This window comes from Cricetulus griseus (genome assembly GCF_003668045.3).
Source record: "Cricetulus griseus strain 17A/GY chromosome 1 unlocalized genomic scaffold, alternate assembly CriGri-PICRH-1.0 chr1_0, whole genome shotgun sequence".
Taxonomy (NCBI): domain Eukaryota; kingdom Metazoa; phylum Chordata; class Mammalia; order Rodentia; family Cricetidae; genus Cricetulus; species Cricetulus griseus.
The window spans coordinates 252,263,159-252,286,990 of record NW_023276806.1 but is presented as its reverse complement, the minus strand read 5'-3'; the positions used below and the strand labels follow the sequence as shown (position 1 = coordinate 252,286,990).

Genomic DNA, 23,832 nt, shown 5'->3' with positions numbered 1-23,832 from the left:
TAAGGTCTTCTTCATTTATCTGGTTGCTACTTACAATATACTAGTACTGAATTTGCAGGGGTTTTGCTACAAGGGAAAACCAGAACTTAAACATTTTGGTTCATTATACAAATTTTCAAATGTTATTGGTAATATTTAATCTTTCTTTTTCTTTGGTTTCATGAAATAAAGGACAAAATTCATAAACATTCACTTAAACCAGAATCTAAGTCAGGATGAAACCATTAGCGAGACAAAAGATAAAATCTGTACTTATTCTTTCTTTTTTTTGGTTTTTAGAGACAGGGTTCTTCTGTATAGCTTTGCAGCCTGTCCTGGAACTCTATCTGTAGACCAGGCTGGCCTCTACCTCACAGAGATTCGTCTACCTCTGTCCCCGAGTGCTAGGATTAAAGGCTGTTTTTGTTATTTCTTAATCTTGCAGACTGCTAGATATCACACTGTCCTTTATACATGTGATACAGACACAGTTATAAATTCTTGCTGTTCTAAGACCATAATTCTATAAAAGTCTTCTATGTTAACTTGTAAAAGTTTGTGTGCATGTAATTATCACTTACGTATATGAATTAAAGGTTCCTTCAGAGTCTATGGTAGAATTTGTTCTTTTTCCATTTTGACTTGTATCTCCTAAAGACAAAAATAAAGACATTGAAATAACAGAAACCTCAAAAGTGAGTATTTCACTTAAAAAGCACTGTGTGAGAGCTCTATGTAATGGCATACTAAAAAATTTAATAACAACAGACATACATTATTCCCATTGCTATCTCTTGTGTACCCTGAGCCTTTTAGGTAGAAGTTCATGTGGATGTGTCAAGATACAAACGGCTACCCAAACTCCTAATTTGGGTAGGAGCACTGTCAAAGTAATTGTAACAGGAAAAGTAAAGTATGATGCAATTGTTTTCTCTGAATCACAGAAACATGGAAAGTTATAGACCATTAAATTACATACTAATATTTATGAATAAAGGCAATGTTTTGTTAGAGACTAGATTACCCTTTGTGACCACTAGTTTAGCCAAGATGGATATAGGCAGAGAACAAAACTAAAAGTCCAGCAGTCTCGGAAGTAGGTAGGTAAAAGAAACACAGACAAGGGAGATGGAGGTTAAGAATGCACTTTAGGAACCTTCTAGTGTATCTCAAAATCTCTCCCAAAATATGGTGTTAGCCGTTAATGTTATGTTTGAACTGTAAAAACTTCAGAAATATAAACCATATTACAAAATTTTGAAAGAAAATGGCCCCAAATGGAGTGGCACTATTAGGAGATGTAGCCTTGTTGGAGGAACTGTGTCACCGTGGGGGTGGGCTCTGAGTTCTCCTATGCTCAAGATACTGCCCCGTGTCACAGTCCATTTTCTGTTTCCTGCAAGATATAGGACTCTCAGCTGTTGTAGAATTATTATTTTAAGGTGTGTGACTTTTGTTTATGCTGCATTTGTTTAACTCTGTGAAGCTGTGATTCTTTGTCAAAATACCTGATGGTCTAATACAGAGCTGAACAGCCAATAGGGAGGCAGAAGCAAGGATAGGCGGGGCTGGCAGGCAGATAGAATAAATAGAAATGAGGAAAAAGAGGAATGAGAGACTAAGGAGAGTAGAATATCATGGGTCAATCACCTAGTCACCCTGCCAGACACAGAGTAAGAAGGGGAAAAAAAAAAAAGGTATACAGGAATAAAGAAAGATAAAATCCCCAAGGCCATAGATAGATAGGATAATTAGGTTAAGAAAAGTAGGCCAGAAACAAAAAATAAGCTAAGGCCAGGCACTTGTAACTAAGAATAAGCCTCTGTGTATTTCTTTGGGTGCTGGTTGGTAGACACCTCCAAAAGCCAAGAGTAAAACAACACACAATACTCAGCTCCTTCAGCACCAAGTCTGCCTATACACTACCATGTTCCCTGGCATGATTATAGGTACGGAATCTCTGAAACAGTAGGCAAGGCCCAGTTCATGCTTTCTCATGGTCATGGTGTCTCTTCACAGCAATAAAACACCGACTAATGTTTTCTGCAATTAACATTTTTTTTCACTTAAAAAACAACACTGTAAAATCAGATTTAGACTGAATCAATAAGTATGAGCTTATATACTATAAAAGAAAAAAATTTTTAAAAGTATTTTAAAAGCTTAGCAATAAATACTTCAGGGTAAAAAATTCTTATAGTTAGAAATGATAGTTTATTCATTAAATATGTATTTTAAAATAGTTTTTATGAAGCAGTACCCTATTAAATATATCATTTCTTCCTCAAAGCAAATTATGAACAGTATATAATTAAATTTTTCACTTCTAATCCCTACAATGTATCTTTCAACATTATTTTATATTTAAAAGCTTAATAATTTAATCATTTGTTCAATTATGACTTATAATTTTGAATTATAATGAAATATTTAAGGTTTTACTGGAGACTATCACAGTAGACCTGATCACATCAAATAGTAGTTGTGAAGAATTCAGTTTAAAAATGAGATTAATTTAAATTTTTGTATATAATACTAAGATATTTTGATTCCATAATTATGACACTCAAATGGCTACTGAAAACGGAAATGTAATTTGTATGACAGCCTTGCATTGTGTCACATAAGAATACAGTTCTACCTAAGACTCTGCAGGTATGACCAGCATTTCAAATTGTTCAGAGATGGACTCAGATCTCATGCTGCACCTTTTAATGTGATTCTTTTTTCAAAGTTTCCTTCGAGGGCGGTTCTGATCACTTGGCTGTTTTGTTTGTTTAAAACTTAAGATAGATTTAAGCATTCAAAAGGGGTGACACATTATTTTTAAAACATCCAAAACTTAAATGTTTAAAATTACTATAGCTGTGTGCATGTTAATTCCTTGAATACATAGATAAGATTACACATAGAAAATTTTATTTCTTTTAAAAAATAATAGTATCAACATGAACTGAAAAGATAGAAGAAACAGTATCTCAGCTCATTAAACAGAGATTTCCTGTAACACATGCTCTTCAACAGTATGCAGACACTTCCTGTGTGGCACTCCACAATCAGTACAGAGTAAGTACTATGATACATACTGAATCAGAGTCTCTTAAAACTAAAGATTATGATTGCTTAAATATACAAAATATAATCTACAGAATTCTTACTCATTTAAGATGGACTTTATAAGATTAAACATAGGTTCCTTTCAAAAAGCAGTTGTGGGGCTTTTGTTTGTTTTGTTTTTTTGAGTGTCTCACTATTGAGCTTTGGCTGGCAATAAACTGGCTACGCAGATGAGATTCCTTCCTCTGCTGGCTTTCAAAACCTACAACACCATGCCTGGCTCTCTCTCTCTCTCTCTCTCTCTCTCTCTCTCTCTCTCTCTCTCTCTCTCTCTTTTTAAACAGCTATGTTTTATCATAAGATGTTTGTAACTGTCACCAGTGAAAATGCCATAGTAACTGTAACTTTCAATGTGCAAAAGAATGTAACAGGGAAACAAAATGCTGTTTTGCCTACTCAAAAAAAAAAAAAAAAAAAAAAAAAAAACCATACCAAATACAGACTTGAATTGTTTCATTAACAATATTTATAAGTTTCCAGAGTTTGTTATATGGGAGAAAGGTAATGAAGTTTTGAAGAGGGAAAAAGTGCTCTAGTTTTTCAATATTATAGTTGAAAAATTATAGCAAATGTTTATGAAAACATCTGTTCCTTACAGTTATAGATTCTTAATTTTATATAGATGTTTTAGATTCTTATTTTGGAGGAAACCTGACTTTTGAAAGGTTTACAAAACAAACCAAAGAAAAAAAAGACAAAGTTTATAATTCTAGAAAATTGCACATGTAATATGCTATGTCCTGTAGGAATTTTTTTCAGAGGGGCTCAGAACTGGTAACCAGGAGAAATCACAGACAACAGAAAGCTGGTCCCACATTTAAACGGTTACACGCTGAAAGCACATCTATAGAATAAGAAAACACCAAATGCAAACTTCAAACAAATGTACTTTATTACTGATTCTAGTTTGCTTTTAAATGTAGTAGAGTAAGTACTAATTTTAAAAGGGAAGGAAATAACTCTAATTACAATACAATCTTAGAACCTATGTGTAGTGTTCCCCCTAAAAACAACAGAGGGTGCAAGTGAGTTTAATACGATGTTTTTAGTTGCTATTCTAATTTCGGAACCAAGTAGTCAGATTACCAGCAATAAGTGAAAAAAGAATGTACAAACTGATTTCCACTCACACAGATAAGACAGACAAAAAGACACACACACACACACACACACACACACACACACACACACACACTGTTAAACTCGGAGAAAATGTTCATATAACACAAACCCTGAATTGTGGATTTAGATTAGCAAATTTCCTTGTTTGAAAAGTCATTAAGTAAAAAAAATACACAATTTTTAGACTACAATTCTGACCACAAAGGTATTTTAAAACCCAGTGTACAAAGTGATTGGGATATTTTAACTCAGCTTATATAATTTAAGTATGTCGATGAATTATACATTATACACAACTATACAGTACACACATTCAATATTATGATATATAATAATTTACAAAATTGTTTATACCTATAGATGAAACTAACCAGTTCATGTGGCTACAAATGTCTGAAATACTCGTACTATTGTTTGTTTATTTTTTTAATAATTGAAAAGTAACTTTGTAAAATGAGTTCTTAAGAAAATTAAAACAGTTTGGCTCATGTCACCAAATGAAGCTTCAAGTGGTGAGATTGGGTTACATCTAACTGAGTTGTTGGCCAAAGAGGTGCCATGGGAATCCCCAAACAACCAGGCTGTTACCAAGGCAATGGGTTGCTTTCCACAAACTGAGAACAAGACTACACTGCTAAAGACAACACCTACACAACTCTCTGAACACACAAAAGTCGGTGCCTAAAGACAGGTTTCACCTCCATGTTCTGGCATCTTTGGTATAGTAAGTTACTCAGTAGTATAGTAAAAGAGAAATGTAAGCACCAAAGTCAGGCAGAAACCCTTTGGTCGACAATGGAATCCTGCCTGTAAGATAGAATGGTAGCACAAAGCTTGTGGAAGTAACCAATTAATATGATTTGACTTAAGTCACATTCCATGAGACAGAACCCATACAAGACACTGATTAGGTGACAAGAACCAGGGACCAAGGTAAAAACCAAATACTACTGGTCCAAAAACTGTACTCCAAATAATATTTTGCTATACTCATAGATCAATGCCTTGGTCAGCCATCATCAGTGAAACTTCCTCCTGCAACAGATGGGAACAAATACAGAAACCCACAGACAGACATTAGGCAGAGAGTGAGAGACCTTGCAACACTCAGCCCTAAATTGGATGTCTCCATCAAGTCTCTCCCCTTAGGACTCAGGAAATCTCTCAGAAGAGAAAGTAGAAGAAGTGTTAAGAGCCTCTGAAGAAGAGATGGAGGACACCAAGAAAACAAGGCCCTCTAAATCAACATGATCAAAGTTCAGAATGAACTCACAGAGACTGAGGCAGCATGCCCAGGGACTGCACAGGTCTGCACCAGGTCCTTTGCTACTATGGCTCCCAGGTTAGTGTTTTGATTACTGAGTGTGTGAACGAGTGGATCTCTGACTCGTGTGCCTTCTCCTGGGGTCTTTTCCTTCTGTTTCTTTGTCTTCAACAAATCCCATGGGATAGCTTTTGTTTTGCATCATTACATTTTATTTTGTTATATTTATTATCCCTAGTTAGTGTGTGTGTGTGTTTTTTTTTTTTTCCCTAATGAGAGGCAGAAAGGAGATGGATCAGACGGGAGGGGAGGTGGGGAGAAACCAATCTGGGAAAAGAATCTATTTTGAATGAAGTGGGGATTTTTGTTTTGTTTTGTTTTTCCGAGACAGCGTTTCTCTGTGGCTTTGGAGGCTGTCCTGGAACTAGCTCTTGTAGACCAGACTGGTCTCGAACTCACAGAGATCCACCTGCCTCTGCCTCCTGAGTGCTGGCATTAAAGGTGTGCACCACCATCGCCCCTCACAAAGAAGGAAATTTTTTAAAAAATAAGTTTGGCTCACTTGAAGAAAAAATATGCTGTTAACTTGTGTTGGTTTAGATGACACATTTTCAAATAATAATTTCTAACATATATGCTCTCAGGTATTATGCCAATAATAGTATAACTATAACTTAAATTTCAAAATAGGGATGAGTAAACTCAAGATATTCTTTTAGCTTTAACTATACTCATGTTGAGATAGTGACATTTATTGGTTCTATCCATGAACTATTGGAATCATGCTAAGTGAAGTTTTACAATAAATTCCTATAGGGATTTTATTCACAAACATCTGTCTCCTACAAGAAGAGAGAATCAGAAATTTTAAACTAGGTTAGGTTGAAAACAGCTAGAAAAACACTATAAATGCAGTTACTCAAATGTGCTTTAGTTTACATCTGAAGGCAATGAATTTGAAATTATTACATAATTCTAAGTGTGAATACTGGAAACACTTTACAGTAAAGATAGGTTCAGGTCTGTGACAGTGCAGTGTAGGGGTTGGGGGTTTGATTCAAACTAAGATGAGGAAAAACCTAGGAAGTTTATTAGGATCTGAAAATTTGTACCTTTAAAAATGCTAGCAAAAAGTGAGTAAAACTTTTTTATTAAATTTAATATCCTCAGAAAGTATATTATTACATATTAAAAATAGCCATATGCTGACACACAGTAGTTAGAGAAAAATTGTAAAATATCAGTTTTCATCTATCAACATTGTAGCCACTAAGAGCACTGTATCACTTCCAAAACTAGTACCAGCCTCCACAGATTGATAAATTATGCAAAATATGTGAGAACAATCCATTAGGTAAGTAAAAGGAATTTCTGAATGAATTCCTATCTTATTATTGTTAATTTTCTGCAGTATAGAGATCAGATAATAGTCCAATGCACTTTTCTATGTTAAAAGTATTATTTTAAATAATGAAAACCATTTTGCAAAGAAATTTTTTTTTGGACAACCTCCTAAACCAGATCGTCTTGTACCAGAGAAGAGAGGTTCCACTCATCATCAGGTTATATTTGTAAGGGTTCATGAAATCTTCCCAATACCTTGAGTTCCATATATTTTAAATAGCATATAAAAGAGACTAAGGAGATGGTTCAGTGGGTATAGCACTTGCTCAAACAAGCATAAATACCTGAGTTCAGATCCCAGCATCTACAAAAATGCCTAGTATGGGCAATCATGTCTGTGACTCCAGTTCCCGGGGACAGAGACAAACTGTGGTACTCCTTAGTCAGTCAGTGCAGCAGAAACAACAAGCTCCAAGTTCAGTGAAACCACATTGTCTCAAAAATTAAGGTGGAAAAAAGTAGAAGAGGCCACTTGGTGTTGATCTCTTGCTTCCAGGAACAGACCTACATGCACACAAATATACCATACACCTCAAACATGCTCACAAAACTAAGAATAAGAAAAGGAGAGGAAAAGAAAGAATTCAGAACATGGATGAGTGGTGGGTAGCAAAAGGTGGTGCTGGGTTTTCATGTGGATGGAATAGCTGTGGAAGGAACTTGCTGAGTTGGTGGGTCAGAAGCCTGGAAACAGTTACCTTCTGTGAACTGCAACTTTTGCAAACTCAGAACAAGTGACATAGGACTACATGATGAATCCTGACTGGCAGAATTCTACCAGACTGTGGAGAAAGGTCTTTGAGTAAGAAATCAAAATATAGCTGGGTGAGTGACTAACTGAAAGAGGATACTCAGATTCTAAAAGGTTTCCTAGATAACCTCCTTGACCCATGGATTTTTCCAAAATAACAATCTTCTGCTATGCTGGACCTAATTATGTCTTATAGAAAAAAATTAATTTCACCAATAATTAGCAAAAGACATTAAGTTATGGTCTATTTTAGTAGTAGTAATGGAACTTAGCAAGTTCCATTATATATAACAATAGCAAGCTTCCACTATATACTGTAAGGGACTACAAACCTTCTGGTCTTTAAATCCATCTCCACCAGAAAGAGTTGATGCCTAGAAATGCTGTAATTTAGGTACTTATAAAATCTAAGTACGCAAAAGAGAAAGTAACGAAACAGACTTAGAAAAGAGCTGCCTAAGAAGTACACATGTTGTCAAAGAATATTAGAAATTATTTCATTAGATTTGGAAAAGATTCTTAAGGGTCATTACATTTCAAGACATAAGATAGGGTCTCACTGTGTAGTGAACATCCACAACGACCATCTTAGGAAAATATGAGTAAAGAGATGTTTAAACTTTGGATGACTAACATTTTGGTCTTAACAAAAGATTTTATTTTTTCTTATCTCTTAAGAGCATATTAATATTGGGTGTGCAAAACCACTTCAAATGCAAAGACAGCCATTAACTGAGGCACTTTAGGGAGTTAAAGTTTCCTTTGTTGATGTCTGAAAAATTCAACTGGAACGATATGCAGGGTATGAAACTGCCATTTATTAGCAACGGTAACTTATCTCATTTATGTTTTCCAATTGAAACTGAATATGTTCTTTCAACTAAGAATTATATAAAAATATTTCAAATCTGAAGCTTCAAAATTCAGACAAAAATATCTAAGATAAATGTTTTCAAACATATTATTAGTACTAAAAAATAGCAATCACTACAAATGAAATTCACTGAAAACTTCATATTTGATTAGAAAATTTACAAGTCTTTCAAAATTGCAAAAAAGTAATGGTTTAGAAAAGTGTACATCACTTTTAAATGTGTTTTTTTTGTGTGTGTGTCAAGAGTTCTAATAGGTCTTAATAATAAAAGCTTGGAGTCAGATACAGGGATAAAAGCTGAAAGATCAGAGAGATGAAGGAGCAAGCCACAGCCACCTTACCTCACCACCTTCCCAGCTGAAAAGAGAATGAGCTCCTGTTTCTTCCCACCTATAATCCTGTCTCTGCCCAGCTATCCCACTTCAGGTCTGTGTGTACAGCTCTCCAGACCTCTAAGGATAGCTAGTGGCAAGCTCTACCCACTAATCTTCAGGCAGGCTTTATTTGTACAAACAAGATAGCACCACATTTTCTACTAAAGAATTGCTGTTTTACAAGAGTTTACAAAAAGCCAGGTGGTAGTGGCACCCACCTTTAATCCCAGCACTTGGGAGGCAGAGGTAGGTGGATCTCTGTGAGTTCAAAGCCAGCCTGTTCTACAGAGTTAATTCTAGGACAGCCAGGGCTACAAAAACAACACCAGCAACAACAACAACAACAACAACAACAACAAGAGTTTACAAAAATTCTAAACCCATGGTAACCTATATTTAGTGTTTTATAGCTCATAATTACTTATTAATAGAAATGTCTTGTTAAACCTGACAATAACCAGAAAAAAATGATTGCATCTTTAAACCTATGAGAAACTATTGATCAACAATTCATACACGCCTTGAAAGATATCAAAGAAGTTATTTGTTGATAATTTTACACAAAGTAACAAATTAATAGGTATCTAGACAAATTATGAGTAGGTTCTATGTAAATGATTTTTTTCCAGACAGGGTTTCTCTGTGGCTTTGGATGCTATCTTGGTGGAACTAGCTCTTATAAACCAGGCTAGTCTTGAACTCACAAAGATCCACCTGCCTCTGTCTCCCAAGTGCTGGGATTAAAGGTGTGTGCCACCACTGCCTGACATAAATGCATTTTCTAATTCAAGCTTGAATTCATGCACCTGGATCATGTGATACCTTTTCAAGGATTTTAAAGTTCTGTGGATAGACATTTGTTGAACACTCAATGTTACAGAAAGAAGAAAGCTGGTGAAAATGTATTTGAACAAGGGGATACTTTACAGCTCCAGGAAGCATAAGAACTTGGCAGTTTCAGCCATGTGGTTCTGGCTTTAGAGTCAAGGATACAAAAGGAGGGGGGGGTTGTGGAATCTTCCTCCACAGCTAAGGAAAGCGGGTGAGGCCAAGGATGTGTCATAAGAGTCTCTTGCACAGAATCCCAGAGAGGCCATTGTGTGAACCTGTGAAAGAAGACTCCAAGACGTTGGAGATGTCAGAGTCCTAGAATCCCTGCCAAGGAGAGCTGCTAACAGGGAGTGGAACCAGACCAAGAGAAAGAAGTACTGCAGTCAACAAAACTGAAAGGAGTGGGAGATCTGAAGAGCATTTTGACATCAGACATGGAGGTATAGAGCTTGGAGTTTGCCCAGCTGGTTTTTGGTCTTGCTTTGATCCAGTATTTCCTCACTATGTTCCCTTTTTGGATTTGTAATATATACCCTGGGGCCACTGTAGGTTGTATGTTGGAAGCGTGTGATTTGTTTTTAGATTTTGCTTTTACAGGGTTTCAATTAGGAGATTTCCTTGAGTCTCAGAAGAGAATTTGAACTTTTAAACAGCAGTGACACTGTTAGAAAATCATGGAGTTGGACTGATTGCATTATCATATGGCCACAAGCCTATGATATGGTAGTCAGGGAGCAGAATGTGTTGGGACTAAAAAAGAATATTCCCCACAGGCTCATAGATTTGAATGCTTGGTCACCAGGGAATGGCACTATTAGAAGGTGTGGCCTTGTTGCAGTAGGTGTTGCTTTGATGGAGGCAGTGTGTCACTGGAGAGGAGTATGGAGGTTTCAGAAGCCCAAGCCAGGCCCAGTGACTCTCTCTTCTTCCTGCCTGCTGATTCAGTTGGACAAATTTCAGCGACTTCTCCAGCATCATGTCTGTGTGCCAACATCCTTCCCACTGTGATAAAGAATCAAAACCCCGAACCTGTGAACGAGCCCCAATTAAATGTTTGCCTTTAGCAGAGTTGCAATGGTCATGGTGACTCTTCACAGCAACAGAACATTAACTGAGATAATGGGTATCATGATAAGAATTCAGTTCTTTATGTCAAGACAAATAAGTACTAAGGCAGAAAAAGAACAGTTTTAAGCTGAAGTAGAACATAATAAGATTTTCCATTTTTAAATGATAATGAACTTCAGAGTACTCCACTTCAGAAGTAAGCACAGGAAGAACTAGGGTGGACAAGGGAGACTAGATAAATCTTGAATACTCCTGATGACAAAACAACTATCAATGCAGAGAATAAATAGCATTAGAATTAGGAAAATATGGCAACTGAATACCTTTAAAGCTTTACTATTTGAATCATGGCTGAATTGTTCATTCACTGATTTGATTAATATGTAATTTTCTTTTCTTTTTTGGAAACAGAGTCTCATTATGTAGCTCTAACTGTCCTGAAACTTACTATGTAGAGTAGGCTGGCCTCCAACTCAGAGAGATCCACCTGCCTCTGCCTCCAGAGTAGTAGGATTAAAGGCACACACCTGGCTATATCTGAAGATTTAATGAGCACTAATAGGTACTAAGTAAACAGTTCCAAGGTTTTACTTTTGTGAAGAAAACATAATTAATTAGAGATTGGAAGAAAACTCAAGAATATAAATTAATTATAAGAGCTGCAAAGAAAATATAGCATGGTAAAGTAAAATTTAGTGCCTGACTGGAGCAGGGGAATCAGGAATAGAGAGTAGGGAGATTGGTTGAGTACACAATAAAAACTATTTGAAACAAAGTCAAATTTCACTTGAATATCTAGGTCAACAGTAACTACATAGAAAGGCTTTACCACAGAAGCTAGCATTTTTAAAAAGGAAATATGTTTGGAGGAATGGGAGAATAAAGTAAGGAAGAGGAAATACTGAGAGTGGGAGAATGGAAAGGTGTAAGTGGGATAAAGGCAAGGAAATGGGGTGGGGAGATGAGGGCAGAGGGTAGGTTAACTAAAACTCAGGAGGTATTAAAAGCCTTATTAAACCCATTAATTTGTAAACTAATCAAAAAATATCATTTAAAAAAAGGACTTTGGATGAAGGTGTTCTGCATGTGTGGGTAATATTCCCAGAAAGACATGGGTTATTAAAAAGTCCAGTGCCAACAACAGGACAGTTCCCCACTGTGAGTTTCTTAGAGTTCCAGCAGGCACATCAAACAATAGAGGCCTTCGCTACTGTAGGGCAAGACAATGCAGCTGCTCTGCCATCTTGTAACTTGCTGAGGGCATTTCAGATTTTATCTCCTTGATGGAGAGTCCCTGTGGAAAATTACTGAAATGATTCTAGAAATCAGAGGTCAAGATGCCCCATCTTCTGTTAAACTGTGTCCTTATGAAAACCTTCTTCTAAGCTGCTTCCCTTAGCCTCTGCTAAACCATTGTTTGTGCAAAACATCCACCTATAGCTGGCAAATGAGGTGCAGGACGTGGTTTTTCCTTTAGAAGCCCCTTGCTCTAAATGTTTAGCAGTACACTTAGGTCCTGAATAGCTCAGTGTACAGCCAACTGGAATACAGACTTTCAATTGGCTATAGGCTATGCCTGTATATGCTGTGCACATTTGGACTGGATCCCAAAAGTATTTGTGGGATCCCAGGAGAAGGGAACATTTATCTGGCTAGAGAGGAGTCTGACGTGGTGTACACTCCAGGGTGTGGGGAAAGTCCTTTTTAACCAGTCACTACCAAGTACTTCAGAAGCACCTGAGTCTACCACCCAAAAGCAAAAGTCACCTAGTCTGGACACCTCCAGAGTTAAGTTTGGTCTGTAAGAGGCACTACCTGGTTAGGAAACAGGAGGGGAGGTCAGACACAACCATTGATCAGTATCATTCTGTGTGAGACAGTACCAGACTCACCTGGTCTATTCAGGTGCATAAATGTGTGGTGGCAACCCCTAACTGTCTTTACTATTTGTCTCTCTGTATGACTGAGTCTCTCATTCTGTTTCTGTCAGTTCTAAAATGCAGTCACCGCTGACCCTAAGACAATGCTTGACTTTGTAGAGGCTCACAGAACACACTGGGCTGCCTGGCCATGGCACAGTGTCCCCTTTACAATGGTAACTGGCTTCGTAGCTGGCACTGTTACACCAGCAGCTCTCAAGCACTGGAGCCTCACGTACTTCTCTGGTGTGAGACACTCCCATCCTGGCTGAAGAGCTGTACCTGCGCCCTCTTGCTGGCATGATGAGATCACCCAGAAAGACCCAAACCTCTGCTTGTTTCCTTACCACCTGGAGGAAACTGACCTTCCGGGCCAGACAGCTTACTTCTAGCTTATTTGGTTGCTTGATTTCTACTCTAGGTCACGGGTCCTATTCCTTTTCCCTGTGTGGATGTGGGGAAGAGCCTGGCCACCTGTGGTCTAAGCACAGGGAGGCCTAAGCAGCTGGTTGTGCACAAGGTCTCACTGGGATAAGGGGTGGAGTGGGGGCTGAGTTGAAAGTCCAACTCATTCATGGTTTATATCTTCGTTTGTACCAATGACTTGTATAACTGTAAAACCCCAAACCTTCCCTTTTCAGTAGTTGTAAGCCCCTTTTCTACCTTTTTAAAAAAGTTATGTTTTTAATTTTTAATTTTACATATCAATCCCAGTTCTCCTTCCCTCCCCTCTTCCCACTCTCCCCACCTTCCCCTCACAGCCCCCCCCCCATCAGCTTCTCAGAGAGGGGATGTGTAGGTCCGTTTTCTATACACACAGCAGACTTGGAAAGATTGCCAGCAGCTCCTGTATACCCTGTTTATAGACAAGGAGCAAAATAAAATCCAGCTGAAGCACAGGAAGTTGGCTCTGGGAACACAGAGGTCCATATAGAGGGAACCTCTCCTTGTCTATCCAATCCAGTTGGGATCAACCCCTCATTCTGTTACACAACCTTACCATTCTTCTGCCAGATGACAAACTTGTAGGTCCCCTACATGACTGTCTTGAGGTGAATGACCTGATCTGACTGATTTTCCATTGGTGACACCACATGGGACAACAGACAAGGTGTTGTCAGTGGATGGGAACAGTTTCTTTCAAAACAGGAGTAGCAGTAGCAATGATGACCTATGGTTAGACTATCTGGCACAATCTAAGCAGGGAACCTAAGCTCAATGAGTTGAGGTTTTAGCTTTGACTCAAACACTCCAATGGGGTAAAGTGTATCACCATATACACTGATAACATATATATATATATTTGCTACAGCCCATGTCCAAGGGGCTCAATAAAAGGAAACAGGATTGCTGACCTCAGAAGAAGAAAAAAATAAAAAAATAGAAAAGAAATCATGGACCTTTTAGAAGCTATCTGTTTACCTAAGAGGGTCTCCATTGTCCATTATAAAGGACACCAAAATTAGGAATACTCCAGAACCAAGTGGAATAGGATTTACTGACATGGCTGCACAGGAAGTTATCCCTATAACCAGAAGGTCCTCTTAGTTTTGGTAGCCCAGCTTATTGGAGAACTAGAAATAAACCCCTGAGTCAGACTGACTGGGCCAAACAAGAACTGTCCAAACAGTAACAAGGATGGTAGATGCAGCAGGAACAGATTCACCCTTCCCACAAGTATGGAAAGGTGACTGGTTAAGGATCTCTATCAAGCCACCAACCTACCTAGAAGCCATAAAAAGTGCTAACCTCCTCAGACCCAGGTATTATGTTTAAACTTGTGAACTCCTGATAGAAGACACTCCTTTTAGATGTGTCTGCCACCTGTGATCAGATAACCCCAAAAGCAGAAAGAAGATACCAAAAGGGATTTGAACTTCAGGGAATGGACCTGGGGGATATGGGGAGTTGGACTTTATTGAAATCTCGCCTGCTTTTTTTGGGTCCCAAGTACTGTCTGGTGTTATAGACACCTTCTAAGGATAGGTGAAAGCCTATTCTACTGGAACAGACTTCAATAATTACTAAGAAACTTCTCCAGGGAATAATTCTGAGGTTTGGACTGCCACTAGCTTTGGAGTCTGACAATGGCCCAGCCTTCACAGCCAAACTGTCTCAGAATCGTTAAAAGGTTTCAACATTAACTGGGAATAATATTGTGCTTATGGGCCATAGAGTTCAGGGAGGGTAGAAAGCATCAATAGAATTTGCTTTTTGCTTCTGTTTCTCAAGACAGGATTTCTCTGTGTAGCCTTGGCTGCCCTGGAACTCTGTAGACCAGGCAGGCCTCAAACTCATAGAGATCCGCCTGCCTTTGCTTCCCAAGTACTGGGATTAAAAGCGTGTACCTTGTGGCAATAGATTTCTTAGGGAGATTTAGACCAAATTGGTCCTGGAAACAAGCAAAAATTTAAGCTAACTTCCCCCCCCCCCCGCCTTGTGTGTTAGATACGGTTCTACTGCTGTGAAGAGAAACCATGACGATGGCAACTTTTGTAAAAGAAAGCATTTACTTGTGACTTGCTCAGTGTTTCAGATGTTTGGTCCATGACCTTCATGGCAGGGAATATGGTGGCAATAATGTGGCAGACATGGTAGCTGAACGTTCTACATCTGCATCTAAGGCAGTAAGAAGGGAGAGACTCTGGATGTGGCATGGGCTCCTGGAACCTCAATGCCCACTCCCAGTGACACACCTACTTCAACAATGCCACACCTCCTCATTTTTTCAAATAGTACCACTGCCTGGTAACCATGCACTCCAACCTATGAGCCTATGGGGTCAGCATACACTACTAAGGGCCTGATGTACTCTTAACTTCCTAACTACAGGGGTTGAGGAGATCACTCCTTTGGAATTTTGTTTTGGAGACCACCTGCCATCCCCCACAAGCCCTAAGTCCTTACCTTATCAAGTCCTTTCAGGCTTTGCATGGAGCTTGCTAGATCATGAAGAGAATGTGAAGGGATCCCTGCCATTCCCTACCCAGCCCCTGGAACCTATTTGGAAGGGTCCCTAGCCAGTTATCCTTACTGCCCAACATTGTCAAAGTAATTGGTACCACTCCCTGAATTCACAACTCTCAATTTGAAAAGGCCACTGAGGACAACAGGTGGATTGGCACTTGGATCTCAGACCCCATAAAGATGAGACTGACCAGAGTTTAGTAGCCTGTGATACGTATTCCCTATCAGCCCCACACCTGGACATGGGTACTCGGAAAAGCCATGGGTGGGAAACATTACTTTTTGGGTGGAGCTCTGCTCTCTTATGCCCCCCCTCCAAGGGTGAAACTATACAGGTCTAGGGGAGGGACGGGGCTAGTAAATCAGATTGTGGAGAAGACTGGCTAGAAAAAGGCCTTCAGGGATTACAATTTTATGCATGCACTACCAATAGTGAGTCAGCCTGCCAAGGTCAAGGTACTTGCATCATGTCATCTGCTCCCCAACTTGATAGATTTCAAGAAAAATGAATGCACATCATATCCAAACTTATGGGACACTTTGAGAGCAGTGATAAGAGGAAAGTTCAAAGAACTAAGTGCGCACATAAAGAAGCTGAAGAAATCTCACACTAGGGACTTAACAGCACACTGGAAGGTTCTAAAACAAAAAGTCACCCAGGAGGAGTAGATGTCAGGAAATAATCAAATTGAGGGCTGAAATCAATAAAACAAATAAAAAAATACAAAGAGTCAATGAGACAAAGAGTTAGTTCTTTGAGAAAATAAAAAAGATAGACAAACCTTTATTCAAACTAACCAAATGGCAGAGGGAGAACATGCAAATTAACAAAATCAGAAATGAAAAGAGGGACAAATAAACAGACAAAGAGAAAATCCAGAGAATCATCAGATCATACTTCAAAAACCTGTACTTCACAAAACTGGAAAATTTAAAGAAAATGGACAATTTTCTAGACAAGTACCACATACCAAAATTAAATCAAGAACAGATAAACAATGTAAATACACCGATAACCCCTAAGGAAATAGAAGCAGCGATCAAATGTCTTCCAACCGAAAAAAAGCTCAGGGCCAGATGGTTTTAGCAGAGAATTCTACAGAATTTCAAAAAAGAGATACTCCCAATACTCCTCAAGTTATTCCACACAATGGAAACAGAAGGAACATTGCCAAATTCTTTTTATGAGGCCACAGTCACCCTGATACCTGAACCACACAAAGACACAACTAAGAAAGAGGATTCCAGACCAATTTCCCTCATAAGCATTGACGAAAAATTATTCAATAAAATACTCCCAAATGGAATTCAAGGACACATCAAAAAGATCATCCACATTGGTCAAGTAGGCTTCATCTCACATATGCAAGAATGGTTCAATATGAAAATCTGTCAATGCAATCCACCATATAAACAAACTGAAAGAAAAAAAAAACCCCACATTATCATCTCTTTAGATGCTAAAAAAAAAAAAAAAAGAAAAAAGAAAAAAAAAAGCACTGGACAAAATCCAATGGAGAGACCAGAAATACAAGAAACATACCTAAATATAATAAAAACAATATAACGATCAAGCTGACATCCAACATAAAATTAGATGGAGAAAAACTCAAAGTGATTCCACTAAAATCAGGAACAAGACAAGGCTGCCCACTCTCTCCATATCTATTCACTATAGTATTCAAAGTTCTAACTAGAACAATAAGAGAATAAAAGGAGATGAAGGGGAAACAAATTAGAAAGAAAGAAGTCAAAGTATTACTATTTGCAGATGATATGATAGTATACATAAGTGACCTGAAAAATTCTACCAGGGGAAACCTGCAGTTGATAAACACCTTTAGTCAAGTGTCTGGATACAAGATTAACTTTAAAAAAATCAGTAAAACTCTTATATACAAACAATAACTGTGCCAAGAAAGAAATTAGGGAAACAACGCTCTTCAAAATATCCACAAATAATATAAAACATCTTGGTGTAACTCTAACCAAGCAAGTGAAAGACCTGTATAGCAAGAACTTCCAGTCTTTAAAGAAACTGGAAAAGATGTCAGGAGATGGATAGATCTCCCATGCTAAGGATTGGTAGGATAAACAGCAAAAGTGTCCAACCTACCAAAAGCAATCTACAGATTTAAGGCAATCCCTATAAAATCCTAACACAATTCTTTACAGACCTTGAAAGAACAATACTCAACTTCACATGGAAAAACAAAAAAACCCAGGATAGATAAAACAATCCTGTACAATAAAAGAACTTCTGAGGGTATCATCATTCCTGATTCCAAGCTCTACAGTAGATCTATAGTAATAAAAACAGCACGATATTACATGACAACAGACACATGGGTCAATGGAACTGGACCAAAGACTCAGACATAAATCCACACGCAAAGGGACACCTTATTTTGTTTTGTTTTGTTTTTACTGTTTTTTTTTTCGAGACAGGGTTTCTCTGTGGCTTTGGAGGCTGTCCTGGAACTAGCTCTTGTAGACCAGGCTGGTCTCGAACTCACAGAGATCAGCCTGCCTCTGCCTCCCAAATGCTGGGATTAAAGGCGTGCACCACCAACACCCGGTGGACACCTGATTTTTGACAAAATTATATAATGGAAAAAAAAAAAAGAAAGCGTCTTCAACAAATGGTGCTGGTCTAACTGGATGTTGGCATGCAGAAGAATGCAAATAGATCCATATCTATCACCCTGCATAAAATTCAAGTCCAAATGGATAAAAGACCTCAACATAAATACAGCTATATTGAACCTGATAGAAGAGAAAGTGGGAAATGGCCTTGAACATATTGGCACAGGAGACAACTGAATAGAACACCAGCAGCACAAACACTAAGACTGACAATTAAGAAATGGGTCCTAAAGAAACTGAAAAGTTGATGTAAGGTAAAAGACATGGTAAATAAAACAAAAAGACAGCTTACAGAATAGGAAAACATCTTCACCAAATCAACATCTGACAGAGGACTGATCTACAAATTATATGAACTCATGAAAGTAGCCATCAAAATACAAAATAATCCAATTAAAAAATGGGGTACAGATGTAAACAGAGAATTCTTTAACATTAGAACCTCAAATCGCTGAAAGACGTTTAAGAACTTGTTCAACATCCTTATCAGGGAAACATACTTCAAAATGACTCTGACAGTCTAACTTGCATCTGTCAGAATGGCTAAAATCAAAAACACAAGTGACAGATAACCAGATGCAGATACTCACAGCCAAATGTTAGGCAGAGCTAGGGGAATGCTGCTGAAGAGAAGGAAGAAATATTGTATGAGCCAGAGGTATCAAAGACATCACCAAGAAATCCACAGAAGCCATCAAATTGGGATCATAGGAGCTCATAGAGTTTGAACTGATAACCAGGGAGCCTGCACAGGACTGACCTACCTATACCCTCTGCATATATGTGACAGTTTTGTACCTTGATCTCCATGTAGGACTGCTAACATTGGGAAGAGGGGCTGTCCCTAAAGCTTTGGATGGCTTTGGGGAATCTATTCCTCATATTAAAGCTTTGTATTAAGGGCTTACCCAGCCTATAACAAAGGGAAGGGGTTAGTCCTATAGTAACTTGATATACCATGTTTTGTTGACATCCATGGAAGGCCTGCCCCTTTCTGAACACAAAATGAGGAGAGGATAGGTGAGAGTGAGGAACAGAGGGTGCATGGGGAGGGGGTTGGGGGTGATGAAGAAGAGTAAACTGAGCTTTGGATGTAAAATAATTAAATTTAATTAAAAAAATATCTAAACAACATACTTGAGTTTCTAGATATAAATGAGCTAACAAAGTAAAATAAAATCAAGATGAAATAAGTAATTTAAAAAATAACCTATAGCTGGGCAGTGGGACACATGCCGTTAATCCCAGCACTTGAGAGGCAGAGGCAGGTGGATTTCTGTGAGCTGGGCCTGGAGTACAAAGCAAGTTCAAGGACAACCAGGACTGTTACCGAGAGAAAACCTGATCACAAAAAAAAAAAAAAAACCACAAAACAGACAAACAAACAAACAAAAAAACAAAAAAACAACTCCCAGGGCCCAATGAACATAGCACGGAAGTATAACAAATTTTAAAAGGGCACTGATGCCAAAATTGGACAAAGTTCTAACACACACAATATGAAAGAAAGAAAGAAAGAAAGAAAGAAAGAAAGAGAGAGAGAGAGAAAGAAAGAAAGAAAAAAATTATAGGTAATCTGCCTGATGAAAAAGGACATTAAAATTTGGAATAAAATACCTGCAAACTGTATGCAAAAACTAATCAAGAACACTCATTATGATCAAGCTGGCTTCATTCCAGATATGCAGGCATGTTCAACATATATGGATCAATACACATAGTTCACCACAAAAATAGGGTCAAAAGCAGAAATTACATAATCATTTCAAATGATGAAGGAAAGCTTTTTGAAAAAAATCTAATATCCTTCATTATAGAGACTTTAGAAACTAGGGTTAGAGGGGGCACATTTCAACATAATAAAGGCTATCTAACACAAACTGATAGCCATCATTATTGTATGTGGAAAAGGCAAGGCAGGAACCTGACAAGGGTGTCCATTTTCACCACTCACATTCATAATAGTGCTTAATGTCTTAGCCAGAGCAGTAAGAAAGGAGGAAAAGACAAATGAGATACAAACAGGAAAGGAAGAAGTCTACTCTTATTTACAGATGACATGATTCCATATATGAGAGACCCCAAAGTGTACATCAGGAAAATTCTACATCTGATAAATTCTTGCAGCAAAGCGGCACGTTGGAGTTTACAAAACTAACATATCTGTTAGGTTGCAATCTCAAAAGGCGGTGCATTAGTCAGGGTTGCTGACAATAAAGCAACGGTCATCTTTCTGTCTGCCAAGAGCCACTTCTCTACTGACATATACCAATGCTAACTTCAAGATCCCCTACACACCAGCACACAGGAGACATAGGCAGATGGATCTCTGTGAGTTCAAGGCCGTCCTGGACTAAATGAGACTGAATCAATCGAAAAGAGAAACAGAGCTCACACCTTTGATCCCAGCACTTGGAAGGTGGAGACAGGAGTGATATGGCTGGGCAGAGAGAGAGAGAGAGAGAGAGAGAGAGAGAGAGAGAGAGAGAGAGAGAGAGAGAGAGAGAGAAATATAAGGTGGGAGGTAACAGGAGCTCATTGTGTGCAGTCTGAGGATTTGTAGAGACAGAATATTACATTCAGTCTAAGGTTTTGTGGAGATGGCATTAAATCTGAGGATTCTTAGGGACAGGTTCACCCCTTTTGTCTGAGGTCTCTCTTGTAGCTGGCTCCTTTACTTCTCTGAACTTTCAGCATTTACCCTGATATCTGACTCTGGGGTTTTCATTATTAAGACTTACAGTCCCCTTTGACATGGACTTATGGTGGACACCAAAGCCACTGGACTCTTCCTTCCAACCCACAACCCCTCCCCCACACTGCTCCAGTTCATAGGATTTCTTGGCCCCAGCCTGCAGTATAGTTTAAGAAGGCCCCAGCCTTCTTTATAGTTTAAGAAGTTTTTCCTGGCTCCCACTGCTCTCTGCTCTTTCCACCTATGGATCAGTTTGGCAGCTTATCTGCCTGCACTCTTGCTTACAACACCCAAATCCATAACCTTCTTCATACAAAAGAAAAACACTCAGGGAAACAATCTCATTCATAAAAACTTCAAACAATTTAGGAACAAAACCAAGCAAGTGAAAGACTCATTCAATAAATACTTTAAAACACTGAAGAAAGTATGTGATCCAAAGTTATGTTTTAAGTCTTAATTACTATGCCTTAGAGATCCATGAAACAAAAATGCCTGTGATCTGCATGCCCCTTGCTCAAGAACAGATAGTTTCTGAAATGCTGGAGTCTGTTGTTTATGGGAGATGACAAGTTGCAGGCTTCCAAACCCCTAAACAAGTTTGCTGGATCCAACTGCACTGGATATATTTGATCTCATATGGATGGGAGGTTAGTATTCAGGCATCCATGGGCTTCTGACAGGATACCTCCTCAGCTGCAACCTCTAAGAATACCTCCTGTGCACATTCACTATGTTCCATATTAAAAGGGCCCTGCTCACCTCTTCCCTCCCTCTCTCTCTCTCTCTCTCTCTCTCTCTCTCTCTCTCTCTCTCTCTCTCTCTCTCTCCCTCTCTCCTTCCCTCCCTCCCTGTCTATGCCTGTCTCTGTCCTCATTCCCCCCCACACACCCTGGCCTCTCTCTGATTTTCTCTTCTGCCCCCAGATGCTGGTCTCCCCACTTTCCCCAAATTAAAAACTCTCTATGTGAGCTCTGTCCCATAGTGTCTTTTTCTCTCATGTCACTTTTTAAAAATTACAACATGGGAGGTTTAACAGAAGGAAATATGTCAGGATGAACACTTGCTCCTGATTGGACTTGGGCAGGAGGTATGCAGGCAGGAAATACATCAGGATGTATGCCTGCCCCTGATTGGACCTGATGGGAAATATGGTTTTGCCTTTTGAAACTCCTGAAAATCGTGACTTAGGGCCATTTTCTAGAAAACCAGAGATGGACCTGGCCAAAGAGTCCATCAACCTGGCTAGTATTTAATTAAAATTTTTTGACATTAAACTGTGATAGTGATCTTATTATCCGATGGTGGGAATAACAAAAGACACTAAAGATACCAGAAGATGGAGAGAATTTATGCTAATGTTATTAATATCAATATTATAAATATAGCCATCCTAATGATTACAGACTAGGAGTCTGGACTAGAGTTAACTTTTCTGCCTGTTCAAATAATCAGAAGGTTCAACAGGTAGCAGCAGAGAAACCTAAATACAACAAAGAGCAGCAGACAGTCAACAGTGGAAGCAAGGCATTTACTGGGAGTGAGGAAACACATACATACAAAGCAGACATACAGAAAAAAAAAAAAAAAAAAAAAAAAACATCTGCAATGCAAAGGAGGGGGACTAGGAAAGGCAAAACCTCCAGTCTATTCTTGGAGCCTGACGTTTTCTTTCCCTCATTTAGGTTAGTTCATTGGAAGAAAAATAGGATGGTTAATTGGTCTATAACTGTTGCTTAACATGTCCTGATGGGGCCTTAAACTTGAGCCACTCATCAGCAGGGGGCCTCCAGTCAGGAGGATGAGAAAGAAGCCAGACATCTTGAAAATTTACCACCTTCATTACCCTGCCATGGCCTCGGTCCCTATCTATCTGCCAAGTTGGGAATCTAACTCCTAGTCTCTCACTACTAACAGCAATCCACAGATTTGGATGCTCTGGGGGTCACCAATTGAAGGACTAGGAATTAGACAGGTTCCCTGATAAGCAGGCAGATCAAGAGAGTACAGTCTACCCTAAGATCATCTAAGTACTGTTACTTGTATCCAAACAATTATCTCACAAGTCTCTAATCTGTACTAGCTGTTAATTTGAAAGAGACTTGCCATATACAGCACTAGACTGGTCTTTAACCATCCATCTTTGTATCCAGCATCCAAGGTACTCTGTAGTTTTATAGATTTGCACTACAATGCCGGACTTTTTTTTTAAAGTCTTTGTGTGTGAGTGCATGAGCATGTGCACACAAGTGCATGCATACACACACACACACACACACACACACACACACACACACACACACACACACACCAGTCAGAGGACAATCTTGGGAATTAGTCCTTATCTTCTACTTTGTGACAGATACAGGATCTTCTATTAGCCCCTGTAAATGTCAAAGTATCCAGCCTGTGAGCTCCAGGAGATTCTCCTATCTCCATATAGGAATACTGAAATGACGGATTTGATAGTGTGGCAAGTGCTGCATCCAGTGAGCCACCTTCTCAACCCCAAACTACATCTTAAAGATGGTTTTTAGCTGTATAAGTATTCCCAGAATAAAAGGAAAATCTGAATAAATCCTCTCATTTTACTTGCATCTAGCTGATTGTTTTTGTTTTTTGAGACAGGTGTCTGTAGACCAAGCTGGCCTCAAATTCATGGAGATCCGCCTGCCTCTGCCTCTGCCTCCCGAGTGTTGTGATTAAAGGCGTGTGCCACCAACGCTTGGCTTCTAGCTGCCTTTTAAAGATTGTTAATTTTGGAGGTCATGGAGCTATGAGATAGCTTGGTTATAGATTACACATTGGGAGAGGATCATAA

General features: G+C 38.7%; 1 protein-coding gene across 1 annotated transcript in view; it reads right to left on the bottom strand.

Moving 5' to 3' along the window:
* The window catches only part of Tbc1d5 (TBC1 domain family member 5), a 433,073-nt gene that overhangs the window by 217,256 nt on the left and 191,985 nt on the right, over positions 1–23,832 (bottom strand). Inside the window, 1 exon segment of the mRNA XM_027394567.2 lies at positions 561–630. Coding sequence (XP_027250368.1) covers positions 561–630 — 70 coding nt within the window.